The following is an 18,772-nucleotide window of genomic DNA, read 5'->3' on the forward strand; positions in this document are numbered from 1 at the left end:
GACAGCATTCTGCTTGGAGTTTCTCAGCTGTCTCACCAGGGTGAGAAGTAAATAAACCCCCATCTCCTCAAATGAATACCTGCCAAACCATTTTCCATAGAACCCCATTCCTGTTAAATGTTAACAATAACAAACAAAAACAAAAACAAAACAAAATAAATGCGGGGAGAGAGCGAGGGTTCTGTGACAGAATTTTGGGGGGGAAGTAACAGGGTTAAATTGGGTAATTTACTTCAGAACTTCTAAGGGGTTTTGGGTTTTTTTTTTTAATACTTAATGTTTTTTATGAAGCTTCAAGAGAGGAATACAGTGGGTGTTATTTCCCAAACTTGACTATGAAATCCTTTATTCATAGGGTATCTCATGAGATGAGTACTAGCATTTGTACAAGTTCCTTTTGATCACACGTTGAAAAATGTCATCGTAGTAGGCTCTCTCCAAAAATAAATTTGAAGTTCTGATACATTTTGAATATATGTGGGGTCACAGTTGCCATAATGGTGTTTTGTAATGAGATTTTAAAAGAAAAAAATACTTCATAACTCCTTTTTGTGATATTACAGAGGATTGCTTCTACAGATTGTAAGTAGAATGCCAGATGCGTTGCACTGCCTACCTAAATCCTACAGCAATCTAATTGTCAGCAGGTAACGTCCGCCTCCGCTTTTCTATCAATCCTACCACAAAAACGCAAAGATAATTGGAACAAATCTCCTAGGTGACTCACGGTGAACACTGAACACGAATAGCCCAGCATAACAGCTAAAATGGGCTCTGACCGAGGGAATACAGAAACATATCGTGTGTTGGAAAAAGAAGTGATTATAAACTCCACTATATGCCTCAATTCAGGGCCACTACTGAGAGATTAAGCATTCCGTTTAGGATAAATCAAGAACAGAAAGATTGCTTTTATTCTGTTTTGAAGTTCCGACACATCTCCTCAGATGCCTCTTGAAGAGAAAAAGTCCAGGCTTACTTTGGTTTGAGAGAGCACATAGCCATCCGGGTTGGTGACTGGCAACAGGAAGACATCCATTATATCCAAAATCAAAGTAATGGATGGATCATTTCCATAATCAGAGGCAATCTGAGCAGAGACAACAACATATATGTCAACCTCATACTCCCTTTTTGCCAGGAAACACTGGAGCGAATATTAAGTCAATGTGTTTTTTCAAAACATGAACTAGGTATCACTCACTGCTGGAAAATGGGAGTCCTCCAGCCCAATCTCCTGTTAATGTGTTTAATATGCCAATGTTGATACTTTTACTTCCAGTCGTAATAATTTACTTATATTAAACAAAAATCAGATATCACTTACCCATTCCCTCTCAAGGGCAGGTTTCTTCCTATTAATTCTGGTGAGGGATTTTGCAATGGTGTGCAATGGTGTACGTGGCTTAGAGGGATCTATGAACCAGGGAAATTTTTTCAGTTCCTTAATCACCACACAGGCTATGTAGCTTTCTAAAAGTACTCACAACCAACATCAGATTACTTAAATATGCAGAGACTTTTCTAAAGATCCAGAGAACCGGTTAAATTCCATTTGGGGAACTGCATTTCTACTTGCGATCAATTGCAGTAGAGTTGAAGTTTCCGCTGGATTAAAATTTATTCATTTCCTGTGCTCAGCCATCCTAAGGCATTATTATTCAACTGTTAAATATCCATTTCATAATACCCTAAAGGTAACCGCATTTTAATTGAAGGGCAAAATGTATCAGCCAGTATGCACGTGGTTGCACAAGCTTGAATGATCTGATGTGGATTGATTTCCTTTGCTCATGAATTAACATTCTGATTTATAGTGTGTCACTTCTGAATTACTAAAGAAATACCAGACTAGGTCACACCTAGTGCAGTGTCCTGACTCTAATTCCAACGAACATGTGGAAGAGAGGTATCGCTACACCCTAACTTCAAAATCGGATTTGGAAAATTTTCAGAACCACCCGAAAATCCTTAACAAGTTCACTTTGGATCTATGGGTCAAAGTAAACTCTCCTAGCACCTGCTTATGTTTGCTATGAGTCCCTTCTGCGATTTTACAGATTTCTAGTACATCGTGCCTCAGCCCTCGGAGCTCCAGGCAGCAAAGTGATTTTTCTCTAGTCTGTTCTTATGCTGAAATCTGACTCCTGGGGTCCTTACCTGCCACCCTCTCAAACTCTTCCAGCTCTTGGAATCTTTTAACAGAGCACACAGTGGCCAGCAGGCCAGGGGAGGGGAGCCTGTGTCAGGGTTCTGGGGGCGGGTTGGGGGATACTAAAAAAGGTTTGAATGGGTCCATTTCCTGCCTGTGTAACAAAAGAAGGGCTTGGGCTGAGAGCGTTAGCCATTAGGACCACAGGGACTGCTGTGTGGGTAGACAGGGCCTGACCCCAGAAAGACAAAACAATCAGGGAATTTGGGGCAAAAACGACCTTACTTGCTGTCCACAGCGAACTAAGTTGTGTAACCCACTCCCGGGCATGGATCCCGGCCCCTCGCCAGATGGCCAGCTTGTCTCCTCCAGTGCTGAACTGCAAAACAAGCATGGAAATGTGAACGGCTACACCACCGCAGACCCCTCGTCCCCTCTCTTTTCCCTGAGGCCTTGTCGGTCCCTTTTTTTGTACTTGATGTGGTTGAGAAGGAGGGGGTGTAGACAGTAATGCTGTCGATTAACTCTTCTCATTTAACATGATTTTTCTGGTCCTCTTAATGCAAACTTAAATGCAGGCTAACAAGAGGGGCATGCTTTGATGTTTGTTAAAAAAAAATCACTGCGGATAACGTGATGACATGAAAATATGTTCATCATATGTTGCAGATTTTTAAAAATACTACAGAATAGTATGATGCCGTTTTTATTTTTGAAAAGGCTAGCTCATGTGTATATATATATATGTGTGTGTGTGTGTGTATATATATATATATATATAAGTACACACAAACAGGAGAAAAAGAGAGGGGGAGGAAAAGATACAAGCTAGAAAGATAAACAACAAAATGTTAATAGCTATCATCTCATACTTGCGGAATTATAAAATGGGAATGTTTTTCATTTTTTGTTTGTTTCTCTGTTTTCCATTTTTTGCAATGATTGTATTTTTTTAATAAAAAGGCTTGTGATAACCTTTTGAGTCTTTCATAAAAACAGGATGGTAGGCTCTGGAGGTGCTTTCCAGAGTTTAAATTTTATGATCTAAGTGACTCAGTTTTATTTGGAACAGTGGCTTTGCCAATTGGATCAGTAAATGGGGAGGAAAAGATTATTTTTGCACCATCAACTTCTATCTTTGTGCAGCATTCTAAACATCGCAGATAAGGTAAATGAGAAATGAAAATCCTTGCTAAAAATTACATTTCATGCGTTTTGAGAGTTTTAGTTTAATGTCTTTCCCACTTTTTCCTTCAAAGAGCTCAAATGTAGAAAAGTGGGGAACTTTGGAAAACAACATTCTCAACCACAAACCACCTGGGAGAAGGAAAGGCCAGGAAATCCAAGGGTAAGGAGAATCTGGGGTTTCCTGACCCAGCTGTAGGAGAAAACGGGAAAAGGAAATAGAAAGAAAATAAGGTAGTAAATATGAGCAAACGTGCCACGGTGTCATGAAGTAGGCGAACCACTCCTCCCAGACCTGCTTTGGGAAAACCGCTCCGGAAAAATCCATCTGTCCCAGCAAGTCCGTTGGTTCTCAGCCATAACGTTTCCAAATTTAGCAGGGAGTTGTGACATTATTTTTTTTTCCTTAACAAACTCTTTCTAGGAAATCTGGGGAAATAACTTTCACTCTTTTTCAATGCAAGGTGAAAAAGCCTGAAACTATCAGCATTAAAACTGTTGTCAGAAGTTTGAAGTTGGAGTAAAACCCTAACCTTTTCCGGTTAGCACCTTTAAAATACCTGCGTTTATGGACATTAGCCTCTGACGGTTAGCTGCCCCTGGCATTTACTTGCCTGTCACCCTGCTCACTGTGAGAACTCTGGGTTTTAAACGCGGCTCCGGCAAGTACTTGGAGCTTTTTCTTTTCTTTTTTCTTTTCCTTTTTCTTTTCACTCGGTTTTAAAACGAGAAAAAGAAAAACAAGGCACAGAACTCCTACCTTGATTAATTACAGAATACCTCCCCCCCACCCCCGTGCTCACTCTGGGGCCCCGCACCACTTCCCCCACCCACCCCCCTCCCCCCCCCCGACCCTGGGGCCCGCACCGCCTCCCCCTTCCTCTGTTCCTATTGGCGCATACGCCTGTTTTCCTGCGAGCAAATCTATCAAGATGAGAGCATTAATTCACTCCTGCAGACCTGCGTCAGCTTGCGCAGTTAAGAGAAAAAGAAAAGAAAGAAGGGTGGGGGTAGTGGGGAGGTGGATACTCAAAACCAGCAAGGACCGGTTAGGAAAGGGAAGGAAAAAGGAACTGCTCTGCAGCCAGAGCTGGGACAGACGGCCCGCCTGGGAGGAGCAGGTTTCTAGAAGCATCGAGAGGAAAAACCAGCACTGCACCTGTGTACCTTGAGTACGTTCATGAGCTGGTTTTCAAAAGGATAGCCAATGTTCACCTTGCTCCCTAGACCAGGGTGCTCAGCAACAAGGTTATTCATTTCTTGAGAAATATGGAATGTTTAAAATGAAATAGACATTTGCAGATGAATAATCTGATGCATCCATTAGTGACTTTTCTCTCTCCTCCATTTCCATTCCCTTGGGGACTGGAGAGGGCAGCCCGGCAGATGCTGTGGGACTGGGGACGCTGGAGTCAAAGCTAACAGATGATGAGTCCCTGGGCAACTACAGGGGCTGGAAAAGAGGAAGCCATTTTGCAGCAGGGGAGCTGGCTCTTTACAGTTTTGTGATTCAAATAAAATGGAACTGATCTGGCTTGCCTCTGGCTTGCCTCAGCCCAGCTATGAGAAGGAACTTCCCCAGCCAGAAAGCTGCTTGCCTTCACTAGCAGAGGAACACAAATGGTAGTGGTACAGAAAACCAAACAAACAAGTGTATTTAGAGGCAGGCACTACAAAACACAGAAGGGCAGTTACGGCCAGGACAACCTGGGTGTCTGCCTCAGAGGCACTTCGGCTACCTGCTACTCTGGCTCCTATTTGCAGGGCTGATTGAAATGCTGTGCAGCTGGGGCACCCAAGCTGTGTCCATTGCTGGTATCGAGACATGTCTGGGCGTGTCTGGAGAGTGAACGGCTCCTCCAGCTGTTGCCAGCATTTGCTCTCGGCAAGAGACAGACACCAATTTGTAAGGCCAGGCAAAGGAGAGAGAGCATTTTGTTTCCATCACTCTCTTTTCTCCCTCACTCTCTGTACGGGTCCACTATCCTTTATCTGAAATCCTTAGGGGCCATACCTACTTCAAATTAAGAAAGGTAGGAAGGTACACTGTATATTACATACGGGCAGTGCTCCATATTCAACTATGTTAGTATTTCTGACAGTGAAACACATGAGCAGCAAGTTAGTTCAGGTCAGATTTTGCCCCTAAATGAGTTTAGGTCAGCTCAGAGTTTGCCACAAAACAAATTCAAATTTTTTTTTTCAGAGTTATTTGTGTTTTAGAATTGCTGGTTTGGGGGAATTAGGATTCACCAGATATCTGCTCTCTGGCTCTTTCCTACTCCCCCACCTCTCCCCTTAACCTCCCAACCCCCATCTCCTCAATCCTTCCCCTCCCCTGCCCCTCTCCAAATCAATGCAAATACACCCCCGTGGCCCCCAAGAAAAGCTGTGTGTCGCAGAGGCAAGTGCAGCACTGTCCAGGTGACCCAGGTGGAGGAAGGGGGCATTCTTCACACTAACAAAACAGGAAAGACAGAAGAGACAGTGCACAAGACTTTGCTGCCATGAGGTCTGAGAGCATTTGGCAGGTTGAGGGGTATCAAGGTGTCCCCTGATTCCATCATCAGTGGCAGCCATGAAACACAGCTCTCAAATGCCTTTGTGGGTGGCACAGGTCAGAAATCAGCATGAGCATAAGGCTGTTTTGTGCTCACTTAAGCCACTTCTGGACACTTCCAAATGAGGTGCCTGCTGGGATGGACAGGTGGGCTTCGGGGCCTGCCTTAAGGCAGTGACACTGATACTGACTGTGAAATCCTAGAGAAACTGTAAGAAGTTAGGAAATAATGTGAGAATAATTTCCATTAAATCACCAAGTTTAAGTATAGGCCTTGTTATCAGAAGAAGAGAATGCCCTGTTTCTTTGATGTTCATTTTGAAATACCTACCTCTTCCAAGATACGATAAGCCTCAAAGTTGAAACTACCATTCCATTCTCTTCTCTGATTAAGTAACATTTCTTCATTCTTCTTGTCCAACAGAACCTAAGATAAATCAATCATACCTATGATTAGTTTACAGTGATGCATTTGAACTGATAATAGTGAAGGAAATGATGATTCTCAAGTTCCCAGTCCCAAGCATTCCTCTCCCTCTTCTATAGGCTTTGGGGTGATGCCTTTCCCTTATTCTGGCAGCACCCTGAAAGGGGATGGGGCATAAACAGATTTCTGGCCAGGCAGATGCTGCAAATGTAGGACGATATTCATGTGGCTGTCTTACGGCTCATTCTTCCTTTCTGGGAACCCCAGGTCTGAGGTAACCTCCAATTAAAAAGTAAATGAATAACATCTTACTTTTACCTACTTTGACTAACACTCTTCAGTTTGTACTTGGTATTTCATGCCAGAGACTCTCTTTCGCCGTTTCCATTACATTTTTTATTACCATATCTCACTTGTGCCAACTGCAAAATAGAGAGGGACAGAGGCTTCCTACTCACTCTGCGGGGGTAGCCCAGCCTGCAGGAAGGCCCTGGTAGCACCCACAGGTCCCTTCTCTGGCAAGGGTACCCAAGGATAAAAGAGGATGGACCTTCAGTTCATATGGACCAGCAAGCCTCTGGAAGGGTACGCTGAGGGATAATCACCTGAACACTTCCCATCATGATGAAATAAACAATTCCCTGGGACTCTTTAAGAAAACTTTGACTGCCTGGATGCTGACAAAGGGAACTCGGACATGGGTTGTCTCTCCTGGGATGGTGGGTGATTTCCAGAAATTAAGCTGTAAGGGATAAAAGGCCAAGGCAATGAGTGGGTCATTCAAGGAAAATGGACAGCTCAGCATGGGTATATTTCAAGAAATCAATTTGTATCTATTTTACCTCAAGCCTATAAGGCTAGAATCATTGTGGAATTACTATGATATTGCTGGAAGGGTTTTTAAATATCCAAGCATCAGCATATGTGTAATATTATTTTCCCCTTATATGGTTAGATATTAAAACTGGCAGAAGGTAAAGATTATTTAAAACTGTAGCAGTTTTTTTAACAGTTGACATTCAAGTGATCCAATTCATTTCATAACATAATATTAATTCTGTAAATTATTTTAAAGGGAAATAATGCATTAAAAGTGTTCAACAATTTTTCTGAATGACTTTCACATTCAATTTCTCTTTTCATTTTTACAAAACACCTGTGAGACAGAGACTGGTATATTTATCCTCATCAAATGAGACACAGGGAAGATAGGTGACTTGCCCAATGTCACATAGCTGCGACTAAAGCCCAGGTTTTCTGTATCCCAGCTCCATGAGTTAGCATTCCACACTTCTCATCAGAGAAGACAAGATACAATCCAAAGTAAGAGACCACAATCATGTCTATTTATGGAGTATTCACTCTGGGGGGAAAAAAAAGGTCCCCTCTAGGACAGATACCTGAAGATGTTCTTTAGCCTCCAATTCCACAAGATTTTTTATTTGTTCTTCATTCCTTGGTATGATCTCAAGGATCTGACCTCTAAAGAATAGTAACCCCAGAGAAGGTATAGCTCAGTGGAAGAGCACATGCTTAGCATAACATGAAGTCCTGGGTTCAATCCCCAGTACCTCCATTAAATAAATAAATAAATAAACATAATTCCCCCCGCCGAAAAAAAAGTGGTTTAAAAAAAGAGAATGTTAACCACAGACATGACCTTAAAAAAAAAGCCTGGGCACTGTTTCTGTTGCTTTCTGCTCCTGTCAGTCTCCACATGTAAAAGGTTAATACAGCAGTCAATAATCTCTTTAACAATCAAGAAACTAATAAATAGTATACTGACCCACATCCCCAGGAGGAGTTGATATAATGGCTTTACTTCCCCCAGGGAACTATTATCTAAATAATAATTAACAGCTGTACCTGCTCCTAGCAGGAAGTTTGCCAGTAAAGTTACCCTTCCTTTAGCTAATGATTATTTATCAAGTAACACTTGCTGCTCATAAAGCATTGGCTTTTAAAACTTATCTGTTCCTGTTTTTCAGAATAAGGTTTTTAAAAAGTAGAATAATTAATTTGGTGCTTAAAAGTCCTCAAAAGAGGAATTAAATTTACATCTGGGTAGACCTAGGGTGTTTTTGTTGTTGTTAGCTAAAGTGTATCAGAGTTCCATCTCCAAACCCCATTCATGTGGCCCAAACTTGGGGTATGGCTAGGGAAAATTGGGACCCAGATAAATCATGGTGTCTCTCTCTCTATATATACACACACACACACATACACATCCCCACAATGAGGAATAAAGGATATCAAGGACACCTTGGCAGGAAAGAGAAGTTGCAAATCAAGCAAACACATATCCTTAGAAAAAAGTCGAGTAGTAGAGCTGGATTCTTATAGCCCTTCCTTGGTGACAGAGGTTTTTCCTCTCTCCCTTTCACTGAGTAGGCTGACTTCCTGAATCACTGCCCTGCTCATTTGTGCAGTGGGGAAGGGATTGATACAGAGAGCTGTAATGAAGGACCAGAACCAGGTCTCCTGAAATCAAGTACCATCCAATTTCCATTTAACTCCACTAGAATATATAAGTGATAGAATGTATGCTCTTGAAGTCTCTGCTGCCTTCCGGTACCACCAGCCATAGATGGTCTGAAAATTCTTCCATTTGAGTCTCATTCCTTTTGGGTAATCCATAGATTCCCTTTAAAATGGGAAGGCATTGGGAAAAGTAATACATTGATTGGGTTAATATTTCCTGGTGTGTTTTCTAAGACCTTTTGAGTTGCTCAGCATAAAAAAAAAAAAAACGATGGGAAGGAGTTTGATGATCAAAATAAACGGATAGATGCAGCAACCTAGATCCCCCCTCTTACAGATTTACAATGTACACTAATTTAGTAAAAGTTCCTAGAAATTCCATAATTTGTTTAACCCTCTGATTCCCAAATTTATTTGACTGCCTATTTTGTAGGCCAAATTTATTTGGCTACGTTGCTAGTTCCCTGCAACACTCTTCAAGAAATGCTGCTCTTCACAGAATCTTGAAACCAAAGTACTTTGGAACAGAGATGGATCCTGCAGATCCATGATAGTTGGATTTGGGCTGAAGTCTGCAGCCTTGGGCCTCCCACCTCATGAGGTTCCAATGTCTAAGCACTTGATCTGAAGATAGGAAGGACTTGGGCTGACATGGAGGAAGTGGGAGAGTAACCTGTCACTTACTGAGATGGCACTGAGACAAATGACCGAACAGCTTTATTTTCACTGATGTCTGTTATCCCTACCTTCTGAGCATCAGCAGGGAGGATGATTAAGAATAGAGAGAAATAGGGTGCATGTGTTCAGTTTTCACTTCTTGTTTTTCTCCTTTAAATATCATTCCTCTCTCTCTCTCTCTCTCTCTTTTGATCACTCATTCCTATTATCCCAGTATCCCCTCTCCAAATCTAAAAGAACTCTGAAAATGCTGAACACTTAACACTCATTATTCTGCAACAATCCAGTGAGAGACTCTGTGAATCGTGTAAGCAAAATTCAAACAGGCACCAGAAAGCATAACTTATCCTACAAATGTTTCTTGACAGTAGATATGACCAAAAGGGGCACCAAAAAAACAGGATCAGTCTTATAGTTAAGGGTCTTCCAAGAGTCCAGAATTCAATGTCACTCCTGCACTTTATTTATAGGGACCACGGCTGCAGCTGATGTGCTGGCAGTCTAAGAACTCAAGTGAATTCCCACATAGTAAAATTCCCACCTACATGTCAAATTCTCAAGGTTGTAGACACCCACCTGTGTGATATCACCAATCCATACATTTCCATTCCTATGATGAGATAACAAACTTTGATAGAAAGAAAACAAACTTGCTAGAGCATATCAAGGCTAAATCACGCATTTATGGTTTAGAACATAAAGTGCCACTAACTCCAACCAGTGATAGAAGCCAGATTAATAGACCTAGAGGTTAAAGTCGTTTCTGGGTCTCTGACCAAAAACAAAAAAGGGCACAGCATTTATAGTAATTACTCATGCATCCTGTCTATCACATTCCATTAGTTTGCTCATTTGTTTATTTTTATAATGTTTACCCAGAAACACTGCAATCACTTAGTCCACATCTGCTGAATCTCCCTATAGATATGGCCCATTCCAGTCCTCACTCCATATTAAAATGAAACAGAAGGCCTTTTAATATTCAAGTTTGGGCTGTTTCTGAAGTGATCCATCTGCATTTGTATCAAATTGATGTCCCTGTTCCTGTGCTTTTTCCCAAAATGAAAATGACTTTCTAATTATGACAACGAAATTCTTGTTATAGGAAGTTTGGATAAAAAGGAAGTGTTTTATTTAATCACCAATAAATCCTCCACCCAAAGAAAACCATTTAGTGTCTATCTTTCCAGCCTTCTTTCTATGTTTTAGAGGTTTTTCTTAAACAAAGATTAAATTATAACATACATTTTGATTTTTAAACAAGGTTTTTTAAACAAAGGTGGTATTTCCTTGTCTGTGTACATTAATCTGACTTTGTTCTTCATTGCAAAAGGAGAAAATACACCTATCTATTTTTAGGAATCAAACTTTATCTCATTTTAGTCATTTATATACATTATATTCACCCTAGCAAGAATTAACCAACAGAAACAAGGAAATTTTCAACTTTCCTCTGTGTGTCAAATTCTTCATCTGCACACACTTTAAATTGCTGAATTAGAATTCTCAAGTACCTACATTAAGAGGAAATGTATATATGTGGTGTTTTGGGGTTTTTCATTCTCTTGGGTGTCAGGAAGAAGAAAGAAACCAAGAGGCAAAAGCTATAGTTCACCCTCATGTCCCCAGCACGTATCAAGTAGACAGTGTTCATATGAAGTGAAATTAATGTACTTGGAGAGTCAGTAAAAGCTTCTTGGAAAAGATGGGGTCTGAGCTGAGTCTTAGGACATAGGATTTGCTGAGGAGAGCATGGATTTCTGGTGTTTGGGAAACATGATTAAGGTAGAGAACAAGGAAAATAATGGCACACGACTGGGTTGGGAGGAAATTTGCAGAGCTGACCCTGGACGTGATGGGGAAGGTAGAATATAAGAAGATATGAGAAGGGCTAGATGGTGGAGGGCCTCACAGTCCAAGCAGAAGAGTTTATACCTGATGAAATGGGCAAGTGGAGAGCTTCAGGCTTCTGAGCTGGTAAGTGATGGATGAAGGTGATGTCGAGAATGACGAATCTTGCAGGGTGGTAGCAGGACAGAGATACAAGCAGGCAGCCAAATAAGGAGCTTCCTGGAGAAATTCCGATTAAAAATGGTGCATCTGGACTGGGTGGTGGCAGAGGGAATGTACGAGATAGGCTCAAAGAGCTATTTCAGTGGAAGAATCACGAGTCTGTGGTGAATGACTGGTGCCTGACTGGTTATAGGAGAAGTCAGGGAAAGAGGACTTACCAGCAGGTGTGAAAGGAAGGGCAGATAGCCACCTCCACGGCAGCCTCCCAGCACTTCCTCACCCAACTGTCATAATGCATGAAGTTCATTGTAAGAATTTGTTTTATCCCCCTTACAATATGCTTTCAAAGAGGAATTTTTGCTGAGAAGTACTACCCAATGAGTTGAGTTCACGGTAAGTGTTAGGTATGTAATGGCTCTCTTTTCTTCCTGAAAAAGATGGTGCAAATGAGTCTAGAGCTGGAGTGGTTCAGGCAGTCCAAAGAAGGGAGAGGACTCTGGGGTGATGCCTGAGATGAAGAAAATGAACATTTCCCGAAATAGATGAAAATAGTCATTTTAAAAGATGAATAGAAGTTGGAGGAGGAGAAAGCCTTAGTAGGAGCCTGTAGGGAAAACTCCAGAAATCACCTCTTGTTTCTCTCTGTTACTGACAATATAAACAGATCCTTATCAGAATAGAGTACCATTCTTTTTACTGCCTCACAATTCTAAAAGCTGGATAAAATCAGCTTTTTAGATAGCTGTATTGAGATATACATATTGTAGACATACAATAAAGTACATATATTTAAAATATGCTGTTTGAAAATTTTTGACATATGTATATACCATGAAACCATCATCACAATCCACATCATGAACAATATAATCATCAGCTCCAATAAAATCTGTTTTTGAGAATCACTGAGAAAATCTCCAGATGGAGAGAGATCACTGAAGTCCCCTTGCTTTGCAGATGAGGAAATGAGGCCCCAAAAGGGGAAGTGACTTACACAAAGCCCCAGGGGTGATCAGGGGTAGAGCAGGCATCCTCAGACCCTGGGTCATGGATCTGATACTCTGGATTGTCCAGTCATTCAAGGCATTTCCACTGAGCTTAGGAAAAGTTCATTTTCGACCAACCACCTCTTTATCAGCCTATCCCTGGGGAAGCTATAATTCAGAAAGAGAAAGATGATAGCTTTCTTTTAAAAAGTGCCCTACTGGCATGTTACTTCTTATTACTGATGATGTTAGGCACACTTCTCACTTTTGCCCTTTAATCCCAGAAGTGACTAGCCTAATAGTAGGGAGAGTAAGACACTGAACGGAACCATGGGAGACAGGACTACAAATTAAATCCTTCTGTAGAGTTACCAGACTCCAAATCACTTCCAAATCAAAACTCTGAATGCCTTTGCACACAGAAACATTATTATTCATAGTACAATGAGTTCTACAGCTCTATTAGTAAACTATTAATGATATATTTGAGAACATGGATTACAGACTTCTGTGTTCTGACTGGGAAATACACAAAATCACAGTGTCTGGGGGAAAAAAATGTGCTCCAAATTTCAGTCAACCAAATTTTAAACCTAATTTTCCATCAAAGGAAGGTAAAGATTACATCAGAGTTGCTCCATTCTCTGCCGCACATGAGCAAGGCAACTTTAAAACCTTATGGTATTGCTTTGTTTTGACAGATATTCAATGGTTATGTACAATAGTCCCCCCTTATCTGTAGTTTTGCTTTCCTGGGTTTCAGTTACCCAAGGTCAACCGAGGCCCAAAAATATTATATGGAAGTTTCCAGAAACAAACAGTTTATAATTTTAAATCGCATGCCATTCAGAGCAGCCAGATGAAACCTCTTGTCATTCTGTTCCATCCCATTCAAGCCAAAGATAATCCTTTCGTCCAACGCATCTCAACCATTAGTCACTGAGTAGCCATCTCAGTTATACTTTCGCAGTATCTCCTTGCTTGTGTTCAAGTATCCCTTATTTTACTTAATAATGGCCTCAGTGCAAGAGTAGTGAAGCTGGCAACTTGCATAAGCCAAAGCAAAGCCATAAAGTGCTTCCTTTAGGGGAAACTGTGAAAGTTCTCCACCTAATAAGGAAAGAAAAAATACTGTATGCTGAGGTTTCTCAGATTCACAGCAAGAATGAATCTTCTGTGAAATTGTGAAGGAAGAAAATTGTGCTAGTTTTGTTGTAGCACCTCAAACTCCAGAAGTTACAGCTACAGTGATTGGTAAGGGCTTAGTTGAGATGGAAAGGTATTAAATCTATACAAGATATTTTGAGAACGATCACATCCACAAAACTTTTATTACAGTATGTTATTGTAGCTGTTCTATTTTGTTATTAATTATTGTTGTTAATCTCTTACTGTGCCTAATTTGTGAATAGAACTTTATCATAGGTATGTATATATAGGAAAAATCATACTATATAAAGGGTTGGGTACTATCTGCAGTTTCGGGCATCCACTGGGGGGTCTTAGAGCATATCCCCCATGGATAATGGGGGGGAGTACTGTAAGATGTTAACCTCAGAGCAAGTGGCGTGAAAGGTATAAAGGAACTCTCCCTCTTCTATCTTGGCAACTTTTCTTTTAATCTAATATTGTTCCAAAAATTATGCTCCCCCCCAAAAAAAGTTAAAAAAAATGTTCTGGGAAGCCATATGCAAAAACAATAAAAAGGCAAACAGTGTAAAAGTGGAAAATATTTGCAGCATATATTTTGATAGTTTAATATCCTTACTATGTAAACAGCATTTATAAAACTCTACAAAAAAATATCTTGTAGAAAATGGAAACTAACAAAAACAGGCAGGTCAAACACACACACACACACAACCAAATTTAGAAGAAAAAAAAAATCCAACATCCATAGTAGTAACCAAAGAAATGTTACTGCCATTTTTTTTCACCAATCAAGTTGGCAAAATTGATGGGGTTTTTTTGGTTGCACTGGATGCTGTTTGTTTGCCTGTTATTAATATTACCCAGAATTGATGAGGGTGTGGGGAAATGGGCACTAGAGGAAGAGGGTAAGCTGTTAAAGCCTTCCAAGAGAGGGATTTAGCAATTTAAATCTGAAACCTTATAGATATGGACCTCTGCACCTGTCACTCTACTTCTAGGAATTTAAGGATATGTATAAAGATTTACATGGTATTTATGTTGTTTCGAATGGTGAAGAATTAGAAAAATCCTAGTCTCTACAGTGGGCAATTGGTTAAATCAAGCAGAGCAAATCTACTCCAACCAAAGATGAGGGGACCACTAAAAATGATGCATAAGAATGCTAAGAATATGTAAGGACATGGAAAGATGTTTACAGAATATTAATCTTTTTTAAACCACTCACAAAACATGCATTCAAAATAATGACTATATATAGGAAGGAAATACACCAAAAATTTAAATCAGTGATTTGGCTATGCACTTTTGTGTGGTTAACAGTAATTTTAATTTTCTTCAATTTTCTTATACTTTACATAAAACGAAAGAAAAGACCAAACATCTCTCTGAGGTGGGATGGGTAGATGCTGGCATCTTTCCTTATACCTTGGTCCCAACCTGGTTTGGCATCCCTCTTAATGCTGTGCCTTCTAGCGGCTTTCTTTTTGGTCTGTGAGTTCCTGATTTGGGTTCACCCTAATAGTTCATTTTCCCACTTACCCATACTTTGGGGCTCCCCAGAGCTCACCACCCTGGCAGCTCTCTGCTGCTCTCACCTGCTACCAGCAGACAACCATTGTGTCAATCCAGTGGGCCCCAGTTTACACTGGGACCTGGCTTTCTTCCAAAGATAGTCTTTGCACTTGCTTGGGTCTAAAAGTCCATTACACAAATTCTTGTTTATATTAAGTAAGTTGGGAAGAACGAACAGAATCCATAGATTGTTTCCTGTTTGCAACACCAAGTCCAAAAGACCTCCGGTATGATAACTATTTGTCCTTCCTCAGCTGGAAGATAACCATCTAACACCATATTGTGACAATCTGTTTTCCCATCCTTCTCTTTCTGCATCAGGTTTCATTTATGATTCACCTCAGTTCAGGTTCCATAAATGGATCCCTCATTTATGGAATACCTACTATGTGACAGGCACTGTTAAACTGTAGTACTCCAAAGATTAATAAGATTTTATTAGCCAAGAGTTCAATGTCTAGACTAGCACTCTCCAATAGAACTTTCTGTGATGATGGAAATGTTCTATATCTGCACTATTCAAGAACGTAGCCACCAAACTGGGAGTTTGAGATTTGCAGATACCAACTGCTATATATAAAATAGATAAACAACAAGTATCTTCTGTATAGCACAGGGAACTATGTTCAATATCTTGTAGTAACCTATAATGAAAAAGAATATGAAAAGGAATATATGTATGTATATGTATGACTGAACTATTATGACTATACTTCAATAAATAAAAATTAATCAATTAATTAATTATTTTTAAAAAAGAATGTCGCCACCAGCAACATGTGGCTATTGATTACTTGAAATATGACTCACGTGACCAGGGAACTGAATTTTTTATTTTATTTTAATTAATTGTAACTTAAATTTAAAAACTGAAGCAGTGTAAAATATTTTTCCTTTAAAAACAATTTACTATTTTGGTAGAACATTTTAACTGTTGAAAATTTAGCATCCAAATTGAGATATTCTGCAAGTGTAAAATACATATATGGTTTCAAAGACTTAGTATGAAAAGTAGAATGTAAAAGATGTCATTAATAATTTTTATATTCATTATATGTCAAATTTTGGATATATTGAGTTAACAAACTATACTATGAAAATTAATTGCACCTGTTTCCTTTTACCTTTTTAAAAAATGTAGTTACTAGTTAATTTAAAATGACATATGTGGCTTACATTAAATTTCTATTGGATAGCACTGGTCTAGAGAAAGAAAGGAAAGTAGTATCTAAAACAGTCTCCTACTAAAATACATTATAGGTTCCAAGAAATGTGTGCAAAAGTCTAATGCATGAAAGTTAAACAATAGACTTACCTGATATAATAGAGTGGGGTAGTTAATTCTCAAGAGCTAAAAAATATTATAAAATCCCTAATTTAAATGTACATGAAATAAGAGCCCTTTATCCCAATTTCAAAAATAATTCATGCTGGTCATCAAGAATAAACATTACAGAAGTAACTCAGGATATTATTGTATTGTCATATGTGGAGAAGACTGGGCTCAGGGGAGATGTCATATGTACTCAAACAGAAGATGCAGTGTTTTAGGCTATTTCCCCTGAGGAAATCCAAAGAATGTGTTTTTAATTTTTTGACTAAGCTCTCACCTATACTCTCCAGATGAGACTGTCAAATGTTGGTAATATGTGTGTAATTTTAAAAGCTGTGGAATTTAGCAGTTGCTTCATTTGTATATAAAGTTTACAGAATCAAAAATTTTTTAAAGATGACAGTGACATTACTTGCAATTAGAAAGTTCCCTTGAAGATTTTCATCAGATTTTTTTTTAGTATCATGAAACCTGATATGGAAGAATAAAAAACCTCCTGATTTTCTAAAAAAAAAAATATATATATATATATAATTATTATTATTATTTGAGCAAAGGAGATTAAAAGGTAAAAAGAAAAAAACTACAATTGATGTAAAAGAGACATACAAATTCTGAAGCATATTCAAAATTTAAATTTAACTTATTAAAAGAGTGGATTGCTGAGTCAAAAGGTAACTCTATGTTCAACTTTTTTAGGATCTGCCAAACTGTTTTTCCAAAGTAAGCGCCCAACACATTTTGGAAGACACAGAAGTAAAGATAATCCCTCATTCCAAAGAGCTTACAATTTATAGTAGGTGGAGAGATGTGATTAACATGTATACATTAAAAGTATAATTACATTGTGGCTTATAATTAAGAGCCAAACCACGCAGCTCTAAATTAAAAGTGGATCTACACACAGTCATACATTCTTAGAGCTGGAAGGGAAGAGAAGAGAAATACATATACATTTGGACACATTTCCATGTCAGTACATATACTTTTATGATAAATGCTCATCAATAAGAAGCTCTTTCAATAAATTATGATATAACTATACAACGGAATACTATGTGACCATTAAAAACATGTAAGATAGGTCTTTATGAACTAACATGGAATGATGTCAAAAATACATTTATAAGCAAAAAAGGCAAGTTGCTGAATAGTATATATTACAATTCAATTTTAATTTTAAAAAATTTGTACAATTTTGTACAATTTGGCTATCCAAATTTATTTATTTCTAAATTCAGACAGCAAGAGTTAAAGTTTGGGTAGTAAATTCAGATAGTGAAGGATATTAAGTTTTCTGAATGTATTCAGCTCCTAAGTTTCAGATTGCGCCTAAGAGTTGGGATGAGAAGAAATATATCTCAAAATATTTATCTGAATTTATCCAGTTCCTAGGTTTAGAAAGAAATAGTTCAGCTTGTTATATGTGTTTATGCACAAAAATGGTCTGGAAATAATATGCATTTGAACTGCTAGCAGCAATCATCTTTGAGGTAGTATTTTCTTTCTATTTTAACATAATTGTGTTATTTGAATTTCTTACAATACATGTGAGTACTTCTAATCAGAAAACAACACAATAGAAATGTCATTTTAAAAAAGCAGATTCTGGGAACCTGGCAACCTAAGCAGAGACACTACTTCAGTGAGTAGTCTTAAGTATGTATCTGCATTTTTTTTGTACATCTGAAAAGATATTTCTTTTGGACCAATTCTTAAAAATGGAACTGCTAGGTCACAGAGTGTGAACATTTTTTATATTCCCAGGTTGCTCTCCAAAAAAATTATACCAATTTTCTTTCCCACCAACATTGCTTTGAAAGGGCCTGCTTTAGACCCACAGATATAAAGAACAAACTACTGGTTGCCAGTGGGGAGGGAGGAGACAGGCAGTATAGGGGTGGGGGAGTGGAAGATACAAACTGTTGGGTGTAAGATAGGCTCAAGGATGTATTGTACAACACAGAGAATATACAACACAGCCAATATTTTGTAATAACTGTAAATGGAAAGTAACCTTTAAAAACTGTGCAAAAAAATTAAAAATTAAAATACAAAAAAAAAAAAAAAGGAAAAAAGAAAGGGCCTGCTTCCCACAGCTTCCCAATACTGGTATCACTAAACAGTGGACTTATACCAATCTAAGGAAAAATATTTCATTGTTTTACTTTTATTTCTTTAATTCTTTAGGAATTTGAGCACTTTTTTTTTTTTGTCATTTGGCATTCCTCTT

General features: G+C 38.8%; 1 protein-coding gene across 1 annotated transcript in view; it reads right to left on the reverse strand.

The window, feature by feature from the left end:
- The window catches only part of LOC102535570 (carboxypeptidase A2), a 31,222-nt gene that overhangs the window by 9,644 nt on the left and 2,806 nt on the right, over positions 1–18,772 (reverse strand). Inside the window, 7 exon segments of the mRNA XM_072965348.1 lie at positions 980–1,090; positions 2,433–2,531; positions 4,505–4,596; positions 6,225–6,324; positions 6,930–6,974; positions 6,977–7,066; positions 7,725–7,806. Of these exon segments, the coding sequence (XP_072821449.1) occupies positions 980–1,090; positions 2,433–2,531; positions 4,505–4,596; positions 6,225–6,324; positions 6,930–6,974; positions 6,977–7,066; positions 7,725–7,806 (619 nt within the window).

Source organism: Vicugna pacos, chromosome 7, assembly GCF_048564905.1.
Source record: "Vicugna pacos chromosome 7, VicPac4, whole genome shotgun sequence".
NCBI classification, from domain to species: domain Eukaryota; kingdom Metazoa; phylum Chordata; class Mammalia; order Artiodactyla; family Camelidae; genus Vicugna; species Vicugna pacos.